The sequence below is a fragment of the Anopheles maculipalpis genome, chromosome 3RL (assembly GCF_943734695.1).
Source record: "Anopheles maculipalpis chromosome 3RL, idAnoMacuDA_375_x, whole genome shotgun sequence".
Lineage (NCBI taxonomy): Eukaryota > Metazoa > Arthropoda > Insecta > Diptera > Culicidae > Anopheles > Anopheles maculipalpis.
In genome coordinates this window covers 76,584,125-76,601,518 of record NC_064872.1, presented here as the reverse complement: position 1 = coordinate 76,601,518, position 17,394 = coordinate 76,584,125, and the positions used below count along the sequence as shown (strand labels likewise).

The following is a 17,394-nucleotide window of genomic DNA, read 5'->3' as shown; positions in this document are numbered from 1 at the left end:
TTTATTTTTCCGAAAGCAAAACAGGAAAGAAACAATCCTTCACCTCCGCTCAGGTGTTCAAAGCACAGCTCATTAGCGTTATGATAATTGTATGGCTATTTGTCGAGTGGTAAGATTTTTATCTTCGATCTGGCGCACGCCTGCCAGATCCTGATACTATCAAGATAGACAAGATCCTGATACTATCGACCTATGCAATTAGTAAAATGTATCACACATTGTATATGGGATGTTTGGCAAGAAGGGGCACGACAGAGTCATCATGTTTGCATCTGCTGTACGCCCTTGTCGGGACACAATTTATATGCCTGTGGGCAGACTTCAACTGTGTCAGTCGTATCCGGCATTTTGCACACTATGAAGCTACTCACGTTGGTGGTGCTGCTGTTCTCCGCCAGCATTGTCTGCCGGGCAGTGCAACAAAAATTCGATAAGTAAGTTTCGTAGGAGCAGGTTCCTTATGGAGGTCGTTGTTGGATACGCTACATAGTTCATTTTTCCTCTTGGTTTGTTTAGCTACAAACTCTACACACTGTATGTGGAAGATGACGAACAGGCGGAAGAACTGCACAACTGGTACACCAACGGAAACCTTGACTTCTGGAGCTACGGTACACTGAACGACAGTGTAACGGTTATGATTAGTCCCGGGCTGCAGGAATACTTCGAAGCAATGCTGGATGACGTTCAGCTCGAATCGGAACTGGTGGAAGAGAACGTACAGTCGTTGCTGGAGCATGAGCAGGAACAGCGCAGCCTGAACAGCTTGAGCAAGCGCAGACGTCCACAGAAACAGCCGCAGAAGCCAATAAGCACCGACGCCGACGATGAGGATGCGATCGATTTTAACCACTTCTGGACGCTAGACGAGATCTATCGTTATATGGATCGTATGGAGAAAACTTACCCAAATTTGGTGCGCATGATGACGATCGGTCAAACGTTCGAGAATCGTTTGATCTTGGCGATCACCGTTTCGAGGGATGGACGGATCAATCAAACACGACCGGTGGTGTTGGTGGATGCGGGTGTGCATGCACGTGAGTGGGCTTCGCACATGTCGGCCGTGTATCTGATACATCAGCTGGTGGAGTATGCGGACAAGAATGAGGATCTGCTGTACAATACTGATTGGATTATTGTACCGGTGGCGAATCCGGATGGATACGTGTACTCATACGAGACGGTGAGTTTGTGTTGGAAACTCTAAACATATCGTCGAGCATATTAAAATCACTGTAATGTCACATTTGTAAAACCCCTAGAATCGACTGTGGCGCAAGAATCGTTACGCCGACAATGTGCTCTGCACCGGTACGGATGTGAATCGTAACTTCCCATTCCGTTGGAGTTACACCTCTCATGTAAGCTTGGTTTTTTAGAAGATCATCTTAAATACCTGCTCCTGAAATGACGCTTCCTTCCACAGTCCTGCACGGATGGCTACGCCGGAAAATCGCCCGGTTCGGAGAAGGAAACCCAGGCCTTGATGCTCCTCATGTCCCAGTTCTCACACAGCATCAAGATGTATCTGTCCGTGCACAGCTGCGGTGATTACATCCTGTACCCGTACGGTTTTGCCTACAAACCCGTCCCGAATTCGCAAGATCTCTACGCACTGGGCTTGCAAGCGGCCGAAGCCGTAAAAAATATCGGCGGACCTGAGTATCTCGTGGGTCAAGCTTCCGGATTACTGTACTTAGCTACCGGTAGCGATGACTTCATCTACGGTGCGTACGGTGTTGAGTATGCGTACACGCTCGAGCTGTCATGCGGTGATCGTGGTTACGGGTTCATCATTGAGTCGAACCAAATCGAAACGATTGCAACGGAAACGTTTGAGATGTTCAAGGTGTTTGGCATGCACGCCGGCAACCAGAAGATTAGCAAGCGTCCATTTTAGCAAACTGAAAGCCGACATTTAACCACAACAACTTCAACAAAAAAACCCCGCCCGATTTCTACATTCCGCACACGTAATCGCTATCGAATTTAAATATCGTAATAAATAAACTGAGAGATGCTCGTATAAAGGCGATGCTCGTGCAAAAAAAGGCGTAGACGAACAAAAAAAAACTGCTTCCGATAACGTTTTGAATCTAGATAAATGGAACCAATTTGCCGAAGTGTCTACGCGCTCCATGCGTCCATGTGACCAGCTCCAATCGGGTCGTCGTATATTGATCGTATAGCGGGTAAGGAGCGAACTCGTATGGGTATTGTGAGTGTTCAAGTGTTGACATATGGTAGTTATGTACCGCACCGTGTCGTTTGGAGGTTCTTCACGCCGTAGAAAGCGTGTGGCGACGCGAAAGATAATGATTGTACGGAGATAAGCTAACGAATAGGGCGCAAAAAGCCCGATCGGTTCGAATCGAGCCCCGAACCGGTGTGTTTGTCCGCTGTCCATCAGTTGACGTTTGGCTGCGGATGAGCAAAGAATGAAAACGCTTGCAGTGGTGACCGGTTGTGTGCTGGCCTTGGCATTCGTCCAAGCCGGTTCCTATCATGAGTGAGTGTTTAATGCGTTCTTAGTTTCCGCGCACAAGAAACGGCTTCCCGACATCGTTTGTTTGTGTTTAATTTTAACAGATTTGAGGTGTACAATGTGCGTCCGGAAACGCGCGAACAGCTGACGGAGCTGTTGAAATGGCGTAATGTGGAGGAGGATGCAGACTTTTGGGACACACCACGGTTGGGCCGCAATGCACGCCTAATGGTGACGCGGGAAGCTCATAAACGGGTGGAAGAATTTCTGGAAAAGCATGACATCGAGTACGATCTGGTGGCAGAGGATGTGCAGGAGTAAGTTGAATGAGATTAGATCGGCGGTGGATGAGGAATGAGTTTCAGTTACTATCTCGCTTGACAGATTGCTTAACCGGGAACAGCGACGCAATGTGGAGCACGGTCGGCGATTGAAACGTGACTCAAACTCACGTGCCACAGTGAACTTTGAACATTTCTGGACGCTGGCCGAAATCTACGACTATTTGGATGAGTTGGCGGTGGCTTACAATGGGCTGGTGCGTGTATCAGAGATCGGCAGGACATACGAAGATCGTCCCATCAAGGCCATCACTATCTCGACCCAGGGTACCATCGATCAGACCCGTCCCATTGTGTTTATGGATGGTGGTATTCACGCCAGGTATGCATGCGTTAGATAACATTGGTGGTCTTCTTAGCTGATTTCGCACTTTTTACACTCTACAGAGAATGGGCCGGCGTTATGTCGGTGTTGTACATGATCCACGAGTATGTCGAGCATTCGGAAGACTATGCCGATCAGCTGTCAAACACGGACTACGTCATCGTACCGGTAGCGAACCCGGACGGGTATGTCTACACGCACGAACAAAACCGACTCTGGCGCAAGAATCGTTCGCCGGGTAATGTGCTGTGCTACGGTGTCGATCTGAACCGCAACTTCCCGTTCATGTGGGATCGTACCACGACCGAGTGTACGAACAACTTCGCTGGACATGCGGCATCGTCGGAAAACGAAACTAAAGCCATCATTGGGCTGATGGACCAGTACAAGGCAGCGATTCGGGTGTACCTGGCCGTCCACACGTACGGTGAGATGATTCTGTGGCCCTGGGGTTACGATTTCCAGCATGTACCGAATGCGGACGATCTGCAACGTTTGGGTGAGCAGGCAAGGGATGCACTGGTGGCAGCTGGTGGTCCAGAGTATGAGGTTGGCAACTCGGCGGATATCCTCTACACGGCTACCGGGGCTACGGATGATTATGCATACAGCCTCGGCGTTCCGTACTCGTACACAATCGAGCTGACTGGAGGCGGTACGCAAGGGTTCGATCTACCGGCTACCGATCTGCCACGCGTTACATCACAAACGTTCGAGCTGCTGAAGGTATTTGGACGACATGCCGGCACACTGTCGTTGACTCCGTAAGCTTCCTATCAGGGAAGGCGCTAATCAGAGGTCGATTGATTGTTGATTGGCTTCTCAATTGTATCAGCTAGCTCGATTTCATTGAGTAACACAATAAACTAGCAGCAAGCAAACACTTCGGCACGGTATCACGCTTCTTGGCAAAACGGTTCGTATAGAAAATATTTTCTAAACAACAGTTAACATACAAATGCAACAAACAAACAAATCATTATACAAAGTATTTTAGCAATCTTCGCTAAAGAGAGACAAACTTAGGTGAGGGAGAAGAAATCTTTTTCCCGTTTGGAACAAAAATTAGTCAATTATTTAGAGATCATCGATAGCATAAAATTCCTCCAGAATATCTAAAGTCCATTAAAAAATTCGCATAAATTTGCGAGCCATTTTTTATCTTCTTCGAGGAGGATGGTTAAGAATCACAAATCAAACAAACTGTTAAACCCCTAACTAATACAACGCTCGGTCTTTGATGTCTTTTCTCCCCGCCACGTTCATTGATACGCTGCCTTATCAGGGCAATCGAAACGATTGTTTGGTTTGTAAAATTAAAAATAACGACCTACTGTTAACAAGAAGCAGCCGTAAAGACGGCATTCAAACCACTACACTAGGAAAGGGCTCGCGATAATACCCATTGGTCGGTTACAAATTCGAACGCGCTTGTGCCGCTATGTAGCGCTTTTAGCACATGCTAATGGCATTTTAATAGGCACGGATTGTAAAATGCAGCCTCTGCCAGCTTGTTTACACTTAATTTTCACAATTTTTATGGTATGGCCGATCCACCAACCGATAGCGGAACGACTTCGACCAGGTCCTTGTACTAACTTATCGTTGGTTCCTTGAACGTGGTGCAGACATAAACCATAATCTCATCGGACGTTACGGAAGGGAGCGTATAATTTAGCACCAAGCTTTTAAACTTTAACACACACACCAACACACACACACCAACACACACACACACCAACACACTGCTTCTTTTCAGCCTTGTGCACAATATAAATGAAAATAATCCGGTCCAGCTTTCTTCTATTGTTATGCATTTAAATGGTGGCATTATTAGGCAATTGCATACCTTCAGGGGTGCTTCTCGCCGAACGCTTGCGCGATATCTTTACGGACGCGGCAGCGAAGTACCCCAACAAAATGCAATCACAACGGTTCGTGGCGCTTTAGCGCTCATAAATCATAAACATTATCGAAGGCCGGTAGGACAAAATTGCGTATTCTTTCGTTTGCTTTCTTTTTCGCACCGTGTCACCATAAACAATTGGTCGTTAGTGGTTGGCCGCGGTGGCCGGAATGTACTGAACAAACTCTTTCGAAGACGCGAAAATTGAGATGGGCGTTTTGTGTGTTTGGTGCTCAGAGGTTCAGCGAAAGCGGAACATGGGCTTGAGCAAGCTTTTCCTTCCCTCTTTCCTCCATTTGCATAAACTTAACCTTATAAAGGGGGAGACGAAGTAGAAATTTGTCTTCACCGTCTCCATCGCTGTGAGGTTTCAGATGTTATTTTCTTTTTCGTCACTGTTAGAGCTTTTACTTGCTCCAGTTCTAGACCGAGGATGGGACAAGTACAATGCAAATATAAATTTTTATTATCACGTAATTGTTTTCTATCATCCCGCCGGCCACCATTTCCACCCGGACACACCTACTGGGCGGAGTAGTGCACACCATTTGCGCCAACAACGTTTCCATTGTGTGATGGAAAATAAGGTTCAAGATTTGTGCCCTGGAAGCTGGCCGGGTAGGGTAGGGTTGAGGAAAACTTTTTTCTCGTAATGCAAACCTTTCAAACCAGCCAGCTTCCATAACGGGGTAGTTTTCTGGCGTTTGCCCCATTTTGTTTTGTTTTTTTTTTCGGCTTATTGTGCTGGATAGGCTTTTGTGTGTTGTGTTGTGTCTTCATTGTGTCGTAAGGATTTGGTAGCCTTGTCATTTGCCATATTTCGTGAAGCAAAAGTCGAACGGCGGTAACGGAATAAATAAAACGAAATGGCAAATGAGTGAGTGTAGACAAAAACGATGAGAAGTAAACAGCCACAAAAGCACTATGGGTAAGGATCGGGACGAAATTTGTGATTGTAAAATGCACTTTCCCGTAAGTAACTTTTTTTTCCTATTTTATGGCTAAACCTACCTACTACCGACCTACTAGGTCATGCCGGCCATCGAATGGTTTAACAGATTTGCTGGTACCACGTAGTCTGATAGTCAGTCTTCGCTACGGGTTTATTGTTATTCATATTTCGACTATATTTCCAACAGAATAACAAAAACGAGATAATTTGAGTTTAGAATCTAGTCAAAGATGGAAGATACCCAATTAATATAGGTGCAAAATATGAAGTACCTCAACAGGATTTTGAGAAAAGATTGAGGAAGGAAGGAAGGAAGGAAGATATTTTTTTTTTACTTCATAAACTCACTAATAGTTTTGATAAAATTAGATGATTTTAAATTATTTTGCCAGTCATTTTAGATAGGCATTCATTTTTCCTTCTTTAAAATGAATATTTTGCCAAACATGCGCAAATTAAAATCTTTGTCACAACGGATGATGATAAGGACATCTATTGCGATGAAATTTGTTACTATTGAGAACAAGTAATTGATGGTTGATACTTACATCTTCACTAATAGTTCTTTACATATTTTGAAAGTTAAATTAATTGTTTAATGTTTATTTTATATTAAAAATTTCTACATCAGTTTAGATAGGCTCTTTAACAAAAAAAAGAGAAGTCTGAACGTAATTTTCTTCCAACACTTGTTCCACAGTGCCCATTGTGAAATGGCAGAGTAAGTTGAAAAAGTCCCTCCTCCGTACCGAATTGGCCGAAGTCCCTCCGATATTTGAGTGTTCCTGTTCCCGGCGCATTAACCGCCAGTCGGTGTACGTTGGCAGAAGAAATGTAGGCTTAAAAAGTTGCTCTTCACCGGTCACCAGAGAAGCTGCTGCTGCTGGTGCTGCTAAGAGGAAACTCATTGAACCAGGGTGAGCTGGAAGTAAATCAAGCAATCTGTTCACCGGAAGCGCACAAAGTAATAGACTCGATAATGTCCGATATTGAATTTCACGATAAATTTTAATCAATTATTCAACCACACCAGTAAACCGCTGCTGCTGGTGCCTGTGCCAGATTTTTCTCTCAACGTTTGTCCGATGGTAATGGTAGGTTTTGTGGTTTTTTATTTCCCTTCGTTTTAGCGTCATCCATTCAAAGGACAGGTCTATGCGAGGGAGCAAAAGTTTGTCCCTGTTTGCCACTACCCTCGTATCCTTCGTCCGACCTGCCAGCATGGACAGTTTGCATCTCTGATACTGTCATTAATATTTATGAGACAATCGAAAGTTAGGCGTTTGGTTTGGTTTGAGCTTTGTTTTATGTATTGGCCGTACCTTTGGGGTGGATTTTTACGACGCTACTCTAGTTTTTATTTTTTTATTCTTTACGATTGGATGCGATGTGGTTGAGCTAAATTGTAGTGAGAAGTATTGAGTTTATTGGTGTTTGCGTACATGCAACCGGGGCCGTGGTTGAGTTTGTGTAAAATTGAATATCAAGCAAGTTAGGGAGTGAATATAAATCACTAACAGTACTCGTTTATTGTGTTTGTGTTAATCTTTTGTGTTGTGATTCAAAAATAGAATTAATACAGATTAGTTTTTTCCCTTCCTTCGCGCATGTTTGAAGTTACTTCTAGTCTGAGTTAAAAAAAAGAGATTTTCTTCTAATGCTTACGAAACACAACATATGTTTTGTGCTTGTAATCCTTTGGTAAATACTTTGAAAGCATCTTAAAAAATACACATGTGTAATAAAAAAAAAGTTAAGTTCCCACATAAACCCATTCGGGGATTTTTGAACCCTTTCCTAATTTTCCTATTCATACGTTTTACCCGAACGTCTATCGCAAATCAAAAAAAGGAGAAACAGTGCAAAATACAGCTTCTCAATAGTCTCAAACGGTTGTGAGAAGTGGAAACATTCCCGACAGAAATTCCCTAAACATTGAATCCTCATCAAAATGCATTTGCTAGCGTTCTTTAGCACAATTTAGGTTTGTTGAATTGAGTGAGTGAGGGAGAAATGGTTGTAACAAAAACAACCAGCTCACCCATATTAACAAACCCCATCCGGCTTATAAAGAGGTAAATTCAGCGTTCGAACTCTGTTTATGGTTATTCGCATATCCGATGAAAGGTACTCATCCTTTAGAGATATTTTTTCGAGGGTTGTTCATCGGATTTCATTGTAGTAAGAGTCTGTTTCAAGGGGAGTGTAGGAAATTGATGTTTGGTTTGTTTACGTGGTACATTATAGATGAGTTTAATGGTGCTTTTGAGCAGCGATTAAATTGAAGTAACACAAGAAGTGGCTATATAAAATTGGTTTATCTAATTTGGCAGCACTGTTTGCTGATAGACTTTTATAATCGTGTGATTTGAAAGCGATTGATACAGAATTCCTAATCAGGTTCCTAATGGAGCATTTTGTAAACGGTCTGGGTGCAAAAATTGTGTTAACACCCCTGAGCTTCAAGAAAATAAGTTGCAAGACAGAAAAACTGTAAAATTGTTGGGTAATTTTAGACAGAAATAAAGCGAAATCCAAAAATACATTTATAACAATTCATTTATTATATAACATCCACATCCTTCGCTTACTCAAGTTCCAGATCGCTTTCCAAAAAAGTAACTTTTTATTCCTCTCGTTTATTTATTGTTCGCTACGTATTCCGCCATCGTGAGGAATCCGTACGTCGTCTCGCTAAGAATCTCAGCCATCTGAGATTCCGGCACATCATATCCATAGTTACCACCGGCACCAGTTTCTAGCGTATACACTAGATCTGGTTGAACAGTACCCGCCACGAAGTCGATACTGCTACCCGAAGCAGCCGGCTGGAGCAGTCCAGCACCACCACTCGTAAAGATTCGTCCATTCCGACTCATCAACGTGAGTGCAACACTGTTGGCGAGATTGCGCAACTCGGCCACATTGCTCGGATTGGTTGTGGCACTGTGCGAGAACGGATACAGCACCATCTGATCGGCCGATTGGATGCTGACGTACAGGACCAGGTTGGCACTGTTGCTTTGGATAAGATCACGTAACGCAGCCGTTTCCGGAGCAGAGAAGGCAGCAGTTCCAACAAAGCTGTCCGAGCAGGGCTATAAGAATAGAGGTTAGATTAGTAAAGTCCAGAAAGTTGAACAGTAGTACAACAGAACTTACATCAGTGCTTCCACCAACGGTGTTCCACAGGTGACCAAAGTTGCGGTTTAGATCAATACCGAAGCATCCATTTCCGTTAACACTGCGTGACTTCAGCCACAGGCGGTTGGAGGTGCGCGAAAACTCATAACCGTCCGGGTTAACTAGTGGCACCACCAGGAAGTTCACGTTATCCAGAATGTTCTCAAACTCGTAGTAATGCTCGACGATCTCGTGCAGAATGTAGTTGGCGGACATTGGAGAGATCCATTCGCGTGCGCGCAGTCCTGCTTCGACGATGACCAGCGGACGGTTAGCGACATTGTTCTTGCTGACGCGGATCGCACGAATCGGGCGTCCTTCGGTACTGGTACCAACGTTAACAGCGGTCGCTAGCGTTGGGAAATCTCGAACCAGCTCATCGATGTATTCGTTGATCTAGAAGATGTGCAACGGAAAAAAGATGAATGTTTTGGAAGATGATCAGCAGAGTGGTATCTTCTAGCGTGCCTTACCTCCTGAGCATTCCAGTAGTGATTAAAATCAAGCGTTGCTCCAGCCACAAGGGCCACCAACAGGGGAAGTACGAGAAGACTGCGCATCTTGGATAAGAGTTGTACCAGAGTTGCCGAATGGAGGTCCTGATTCGTATTGCAGTTCAGTAGCTCTGCTTGTTGCTTTTTATATCATTCGTTAGGCTCACAATGGGCAAAAATCGCAAGATAGCAACAGTGCGCTGATATGAAACATTCGTGCCCGCTCAGCAATTCCTTGCCAGGCATCACGTTAACGGATTGCAATCCAGGGTATATCTGTCGATTACAATCACCATATCGGACGACATGGTTGTAACGCTGGCCTAATTGCCGGTATCGATTAGCACCGTCCCGTTATCAAGGGTTAACCGTTGTCGGTGAGTGATTACTACAAAGTTAACGCTGGCGATGCCAAAACAAGGGACAACGGATTACGGTCCCTCGTTTATATCCCGTATGTCTGATACGGGTGACGAAAGACGATTAACGACTCTGTTTAGAAAAGTGCAATAAAACGGACGTTGTTGCGATCGATTGCGTAAGATTAACAGTCGTTACAGTGATAGGTTCTTATCGGGAAGGTGTAAGACTAAAGGTTGCTGCTGCCAAAATTCTATACCGAACCATGTGGTTTCCAGCATGTTGTCGATACAGCAATTGGGCTTTTTCGTGTATAGTTGAGAATGTTCCAAATTGATGGGTGCAATTTTAAACATTTTTTTTACACTGATTTAAGCTCAATTGAGCTTTTTTTTAAAGCCAAATTAGGAAGTAGCGTTACGGCTTAAATTATTCGGAACAATTTGCGATCAGCTCTTTAAAATTTGATAGGACAAACAAGATTTTTTTTTTCTTTTAACCGAATAACCGCTCCTCGATATGATCTGCCGTTGCCGATGCGGTGAGTTGTCCAGAACTTAATGCAGGGATTTTACATCCATATTATTATCATTTTCAGTTGCTGTATTGATATGCTCTTCTCCGATTGCAGCTATGTTGATCACATTTTGTAACTTATTTGCTCTTTTCCGTCGTTAAGGCCTTAACTGACTGGAGGACTCTAAAAATGGCCTTGGTGACTGTGTCGGCCGCCTCAGAGCTTTTATAACCACGCACATCTCTACTACTAGATGGTTCATCGTGAGTAGGTTGCGATTCTGTCGGTGCATCTCTTGGCGGATGCGGCCTACTAGTGAATACGTGAATAAACGTGGGTCATGTCGAAAGGGTATCGGGCTTAACAGGCCTTACAATAGTTAGAACATAGGATATCTTAAATAGCTCCATCACGATAATGTCTGCAACCGTTTTTAATCGTTCTCTTAAATTTTATAATGAGAAGAGTCGCAGAAGGAACAAGAAACAGAGAGTGGAGTGTAGATGGTCCTAATGTTTAAACGATTCATAATAAATATTATTAGATGTTAAAAAATAATTTCAAACATAAACGCCTGAAAGTATGTGAAATGCAGACACATCGTACAGGAAAGCTTCATTATCTGTGCTGCTCGAGCGAAAACCTTATCAGTCATTTTGTCTAATCACTGTAAAGTTATGTTTCCATGGTGCAATCTAAATCGTTGTAGCAGCAGATACGGCATAACATGTATTTTTTCGCACAAGGTTAATACAAAAATTGTTATAATTATCACTTAACAAGATTTCACAGTTTCAAAGCGCTGTAAATCTTAGATAAGAAACAATTAGTAGCGGGTTGTTACAATTAGCACCACAAACAACTGTTACAATCGTCGCTTAGCATCTTAAAGAGGGCATTTGCACTTGGGATTGATTAGGACATTTCTATCATTCGGCAAGGGTTGAACAAAGCATTAGCAATGGGCTACTGGAAATGTAAAGGCAGCACATTGGTATGCTCTGCTAGCAAGAAGCATGCGGACGCCATCGCTCCTAAACTTCGTCCACCAGACATAACTCTTCGACACATTGTTCGGTAATTATTCGTTATTGTTCGCACATGATTTATGGGCGCAATTAATTAGAACTTTCCATTTCATTGTCCTTCGTGTGGCAAGAGAAATCGTAATGCGGTGACTGTGTTGCATGCGAAATTATGCGCGTCAACTGACCGCAGGCTAGCAGCTTTCAAGCGACATTGCTGAATAAGCGTTCTCCATTTCGTGCGTTGGATTGTGTAAGGCGATTACAATAGCATGTTCACGATGCTCAAGCGTTGGTGTCTGGATGATTTCTGGTAAATGATTTTGTTTTCCCGGCATGGGATAATGTATTTTGAACTGAAGTGTATACACTGTTACAGAAGATTTTTCGCTGCATAAATAACGATACTAAAAGTGCATCAATCTTCCCACAGTCGTGAAACAATATGGTGGTGCTGGGGATGTAAGATTTACGGTAAACCATAGTGCAAACAACCTGTAAACCAGATCAGGACGTTCCAGTGGTCACGAAGTGAAAGATAAAATTTAATCCTTTATAAATCTTTTCCAGCACCACATTCTTACATGCTGTTCCGTTACAGATGTGTAATAGTGTACGCCCTAGTCCGAAGACTGGGAGTTTGTTTGCTTATGGTTCCCACACGATGCATAACTTATGCATCCTGTGTTCTCCTGGGAGGCGTTTTTGGGTTGAGTTTTAACGCTGCTAGCCAGTTAAAGCAGCGTTGAAGCGCTGGCTGCTAACAGGAACATTTGTACATGCTGCTCTGCTCTGGAAGATAACCGAGTGGCAGTGGATATGGCTTTAAATAAGAACTTTTGAGTTTTGTAAAAATAACTTAATATTTTTTGGGAATTTTATTTTAAATTTTATTTCAATTTGAAGATCTACAAAACTAATCATCGATCAGCGTAAGAAAAAAGCTTCCAAAGGGGGTTTAGAATAAAACCAAATTGTCGATTAAATGCAAAACAATGTGTAACAAAACAATCAAACAAAAGTGTTAATAATGAGTCCATTACAAAGCAAATATCGATCGCAACCAGTAATACAGGTATAATCTGTGCTAAAATGTGAGGTTAAGACTCAACCTGCTCCCGTATCCATGTGTAATAATGCGATTGGATATGAAAATGAAGTTTGACTCAATTTTTACGATTCTCTACTTCTTGTACCCATTGCTGTGTATTTACCTTTCTTTTGCTTCCAACATTTGTGCCTCATATGTGTCCTAAAGTACCCTCAGAACAACGACACTTTCGCAGGATAACGATATGCATAACGAACGTATTTTGTTTCAATATTCATGCAATACGAGCGTGGCAGTTATGCTGATTTTCACCATACCTTCGATAGCTACCATTTTCGATCTCTCTCGGGGGTGCTTTCTAGAGCAGGAGGGGCAAAAAAACGTTTCCAACCCTGTAACGACACTCACACACATATTGCCCCATTGCCGGTACCCTTGGAAGGAAAGCGTAAGACCGGAAAAAGATAACAAAGAGATATAAGGGAGAAAAAAAGCCCTCGAAAGTTTTACCACTCTTCTTTCCATTTCACTGGCTCAGTCACGTTTTGGGTCAATTTTCCGTTTTTGATTTCCTTTCATCGGTATGCACGTTTCGTTTGCAGCTGTTCGCATGTGTTTGTGTGGAAAGTGATAGTAAATCAGTCAATAAATACGGAAACGTACCGTTTCGCGGTAGAGTAAGGACTAGCGCTTATCAGCAAAATCGATAGAGACGAGCATGAAAATGGGAAAGCAAATGTAAATGAATATTTGCAAATGATTTACGCTATGCAACGCGAGCCTCATTAGGTTTGGCCTTGGTAATGGAGTTACGTTTTGTGTATCTTTCGATCGTTGAGTTACTTTCCTCGGGGGTGATTCTTGTTTGTTGGTGTGTGATCATTCGATTATTTTCTTTAAACGGCGATGTACCCTAAGACTTAATAAAAAGTAAATAAATTTCATTAACATCTTTAAAAGTTTTAAATAAATAAACGTAGTTAATTTTGCGAATAGACAATACGGCGAAGAGTCGTCATACGCAAAAAAAAATAAATAAATAATTTTGCGAATAATGAACTCATTAACCTTAATTGTCATTCATACATTCATAAGGCTTATCTTCACGAATTTAATAGGATAAAAATGGGTGTAAAAATAGATATACCACAAATTATAAAAAAATATTACATCATTTTACTGCAACACTATCATGACACTTTAAACATAATATTAGCCTCAGTATTGATTTTCGTTCCTGCCTTCAATCAACTCGTTGCCCTTTACGGCGTGCAAAAATAACTTTTCGTGAGTACACTAAAATGAACCATCGAACGTTACAGAAATTTGCATTTAGCGTGGAAAACTCTTTCCAATGCCCAAAATAGAAAAAAAAATCTTCAAAATTAGCTTCTTTCCTCATTGCACTCGACGAAACGAATCGATTGCAAATAAATCTGATGCTAAGTGTAAAATATTACCATCATTTCCTACCACCACTAGCACCCCTATTGTTCCATGTAGAACCAAAAGCTACACCCGTTAAGACGATCGATTTGTTGCTCCCTGCACGTTTTATCTTCTTCCTTTCGTCGCAAATGAACGATCCTTGGCCTACAGATGTTGGGATGAAATTTCAGCTTCTTAAATTTTAAATTGCGCCTATGCGAGTTAGACTTCTTCTCAGCAAGACGAAAGGCAAAAATTTAACGACGAAAACAATCACCGAGCACCGAGGTTTAGAGTTAGTTTCGTGTTACAAATAAATCAGACCGTTTCTCTGACCTTTGCTCCCGCCGTAGAAAATCGTCTACGCTTAATATCGCGTCTCATTGCAAAAGAAAGCGAAAGAAAGAACCAGGATTCAATTTATTTTCAAATGAGAAAATAAAATTGATGCGTTTTTTTTTTTCGTTTCGTCGTTACTTCGTTACTTCACCATACGATAGCTTTGTCCTTTTTGCTGGACCCAACCGGGGTGCAAACAATTAACCGGAAGTTGGTGGAATGATTTCACTTGATACGCGCCCTGAATTGAAGGCATAAATCTCAATACACGTCATTTAACAGGAAATCTGGCGTGCGTGTAAAATTGAAATCAGCTTGCAGGAAAAATGGTGTAAAAGTCAATGATTCTGTTTAGCGTGGAATGTTAATATGTAACGAGACAAAGCATTGTCCATTTTAAAATCGGTCGGTTAGCAAGATGATGCAGAAAGATGTGTTTGATTTCAGGAATTCGTGATAGAAATGCTTATTGGTGAAGGAATAGTTTTATGTAATGAATGAATATTCAGTCCTCACTACTAGGGAACAATCCGGATGGGATTTGAAGACATGTTGTCACGTTACCACCGATCCGATTCAGTAATTCTAAAACTAACATTAAACAAATTTAAGTCAGTATCTTAAAAAGCAAACAAAATTTACAAAATTTTCTCCTTAAAAACGCGTATGCTTCAAGCAAACCATCTTATCTTCAAGCATTCTCTGAACCACTGTTGAGCGTGTTGAAGCATGGAAATGAAAAAATATTGCCAACTTTTCCCATCATATCCCTCAACCTTTACTGGTGCAATGGTGTAGCGTCATCACAATCATCATCATTACTATCACCGACGATGGGGTGCGTTACGGATGAATCTCGTCGGCAAAGTTTCAGTCATCCTGCGCTTTGGCGGTACAGATTTTTGTAGCGCTCGCTCGCGCACTGATTTGCACCCAGGATCGCTGCTGCTGACAACCGTGACCGTGGGGATGACAGCCTTTTTGAGCCAGCTTCAGCTCGCATGTTGCTGCACCAATCGGACTACAATAACAACGACACAGCGGCACAACAGATGAAAACAAAACACTGGGAGCCGTCACCAGGGAGACTTTAATTCTGCTTAATCCTTTTCCCAGTTGCTGTACAGTGGCATTCGCGCGTTACCATAGCGATGGCGTTGAGTTTGTGGTCGCGGTTAGTATTTTTCAATTGTCTCTGTGCCTGCTGCTGCTGCTGTTTGGGCTGTGGGAAAGGGTGGTGGGCGTATCGGGTGGTTCCGTTGCACCGAAGTTTGTCACCCGTTTTCAACACGCGTGCGGAGGGAGCGTTTGGTTAGGAAAAGGTTCTTCATATGAAAAATTTCGGTGGGTTTTTGGTTAACGCTCCTGGAGGTTGCCCGTTGCACTTGCAGCAGTAGCATTCATGTTGTGTTATTTGGAAAGACAATAAATGGCAATTTTTCTAATTAATGGAAAAGTTTTTAAATTAGCCTATTGATGTTTTAGTTATTATTTGCAGCAAGTCCACGGTTGAAACAAATACAAATAGATTGGTTAAAATGTATTGTTTTATCTTTTCTGTGCTACACTTGCATGGTTTGATGCTACAAATAACTACTTTTAAGATGTTTACACTCTTTACCGTATGCATTTTTTCCCCATCATAATGTTCTGTTTAATGTTTTATGACTTGTTAATGACTTGTCTTTGTCTTTTATACAAACTTTCGTAGTCTATTTTTCTTAATTTATTAACAAACTTAATTTTGTTTGTTTTGGGTTTGTTGTTTGTTCTTTACTTTCTTCCTTTTTTTACTTTTTTTCTTGCTTCAAAAATCAGTTTTGCTTTTCGATGGGATTTCACTTCCAAAGAACTAAAACTAGTGCAAATTTGTCATCTTTCTATCATTGAGTGTCCTTTGTTTGCTTTGAAATTATTAAGTAGTGAGCAGTTTTAAGTAAAAAACTGCGTGAACTTTTTTATAAAATTTCTTAACTTAAAACACCACATTTTTTATGATATTTAATTATGAAATGTATTATAGCATTGGCATGTAGACACTACAAACCAAAATTTTAAAATTCACACAAATCTTGCACTGCTGATACAGAAGAAAGCATTTCGATAATCACAATGTTTGGGCTGTTAGGTTAAGTTGATTTTCCTGAAAGCACCGTTAGCTGATGCAGATAACGCAATGGTCCTGTAAAATTTGGTCCCCCCTTCGCTTGATAGCAATCGGTGACCATCTGGACGGATCCGTTCCGTGCGGTGTCGTCGTTGGTTGGGTGGTTGTAAACTTTAACGATTATGCGTACTGGTGGTGCCGGTTTTTCTTCTCTTCTTTTCAATCTCCAATCTTCAAGGGTGCGCTTTAAAGATTGGATGGAAATAGTCTTCTAGTTTCATTTTTTTTTTTAAAGTCGTTCAAATGAACATTTTGTTTTCAACGGCAGCGTATCGTTCTCGCTTTGGTCGAAGGAAACGCGTTAAAGAATTAAGCGTGGAAATTAGATTAAAATTAAAGCACGCTGGATAATGAAGATGGATACGTGGGTTGTTGCAAGAAAGCGATACTTTTTCCTTCCTTTGAGATGGGACCTTTTTGCGCCAATAGGCTCCAGCTACCGGTCGGAAGAACAAGCGTCTTGGAATAATTGTCACAATAAACGTTGATAATTGAATCAGGCTTCATCAGCTGTGGGCTTTCTGCCTGGCGTTGATGTTGTCCGGTATCCGGCGAATAAGTTATTTTTAAGTCAAACTGTCTCTGAAACATTCTCTTACATTCAGGGAAATGCAGAAAGAAATTTATTTTTAGTTAGCAAATGAATCCTTTTCCTTTAAAAAACATATTTAACACTCAAACACGATGCTTTAAATGTTTTTATCTCTAGTCCTTGATTGTGATTACACTAATCCACTGCCGTTGGGAGGAGTGTGTTGCCATCGGCTTTGCTGAAAAATACCATTTGTAGTCCTTGCTGTGTAAGGTCTGTTCGAATA

At 42.0% G+C, this 17,394-nt stretch overlaps 4 protein-coding genes across 4 annotated transcripts in view; 2 read left to right on the top strand and 2 right to left on the bottom strand.

The window, feature by feature from the left end:
* Nucleotides 1-17,394, bottom strand: part of LOC126561997 (esterase B1-like) — a 474,259-nt gene that overhangs the window by 206,831 nt on the left and 250,034 nt on the right. The window lies entirely within an intron of this gene.
* LOC126561009 (carboxypeptidase B-like) lies at nucleotides 314-1,903 on the top strand. The gene is made up of 4 exons (XM_050216958.1): nucleotides 314-434; nucleotides 517-1,186; nucleotides 1,266-1,364; nucleotides 1,430-1,903. Exons 1-4 carry the CDS (start codon nucleotides 358-360, stop codon nucleotides 1,901-1,903), a joined length of 1,320 nt encoding a protein of 439 aa, XP_050072915.1. The 5' UTR covers nucleotides 314-357.
* LOC126562335 (carboxypeptidase B-like) lies at nucleotides 2,410-4,017 on the top strand. Its single transcript, XM_050218803.1, has 4 exons — nucleotides 2,410-2,512; nucleotides 2,593-2,805; nucleotides 2,873-3,151; nucleotides 3,217-4,017. The coding sequence occupies exons 1-4, from the start codon at nucleotides 2,442-2,444 to the stop codon at nucleotides 3,920-3,922; spliced, it is 1,269 nt and encodes a 422-aa protein (XP_050074760.1). The 5' UTR covers nucleotides 2,410-2,441; the 3' UTR covers nucleotides 3,923-4,017.
* Nucleotides 8,652-9,785, bottom strand: LOC126562650 (carboxypeptidase B-like). The gene is made up of 3 exons (XM_050219211.1): nucleotides 9,669-9,785; nucleotides 9,175-9,591; nucleotides 8,652-9,110 (listed from the first exon to the last, which is right to left on the bottom strand). The coding sequence occupies exons 1-3, from the start codon at nucleotides 9,753-9,755 to the stop codon at nucleotides 8,652-8,654; spliced, it is 963 nt and encodes a 320-aa protein (XP_050075168.1). The 5' UTR covers nucleotides 9,756-9,785.

Excerpts from the sequence above, each read along its gene's own strand:
- LOC126561009 (XM_050216958.1), top strand. The coding sequence starts at position 358 with ATGAAGCTACTCACGTTGGTGGTGCTGCTGTTCTCCGCCAGCATTGTC. Across the intron at positions 435-516 it reads GTGCAACAAAAATTCGATAA|CTACAAACTCTACACACTGT; the intron begins GTAAGTTTCGTA and ends TGGTTTGTTTAG. Across the intron at positions 1,365-1,429 it reads GTTGGAGTTACACCTCTCAT|TCCTGCACGGATGGCTACGC; the intron begins GTAAGCTTGGTT and ends TTCCTTCCACAG.
- LOC126562335 (XM_050218803.1), top strand. The coding sequence starts at position 2,442 with ATGAAAACGCTTGCAGTGGTGACCGGTTGTGTGCTGGCCTTGGCATTC. Across the intron at positions 2,513-2,592 it reads CAAGCCGGTTCCTATCATGA|ATTTGAGGTGTACAATGTGC; the intron begins GTGAGTGTTTAA and ends TAATTTTAACAG. Across the intron at positions 2,806-2,872 it reads GTGGCAGAGGATGTGCAGGA|ATTGCTTAACCGGGAACAGC; the intron begins GTAAGTTGAATG and ends CTCGCTTGACAG.
- LOC126562650 (XM_050219211.1), bottom strand. The coding sequence starts at position 9,755 with ATGCGCAGTCTTCTCGTACTTCCCCTGTTGGTGGCCCTTGTGGCTGGA. Across the intron at positions 9,592-9,668 it reads ACTACTGGAATGCTCAGGAG|ATCAACGAATACATCGATGA; the intron begins GTAAGGCACGCT and ends CACATCTTCTAG. Across the intron at positions 9,111-9,174 it reads CCGTTGGTGGAAGCACTGAT|CCCTGCTCGGACAGCTTTGT; the intron begins GTAAGTTCTGTT and ends CTATTCTTATAG.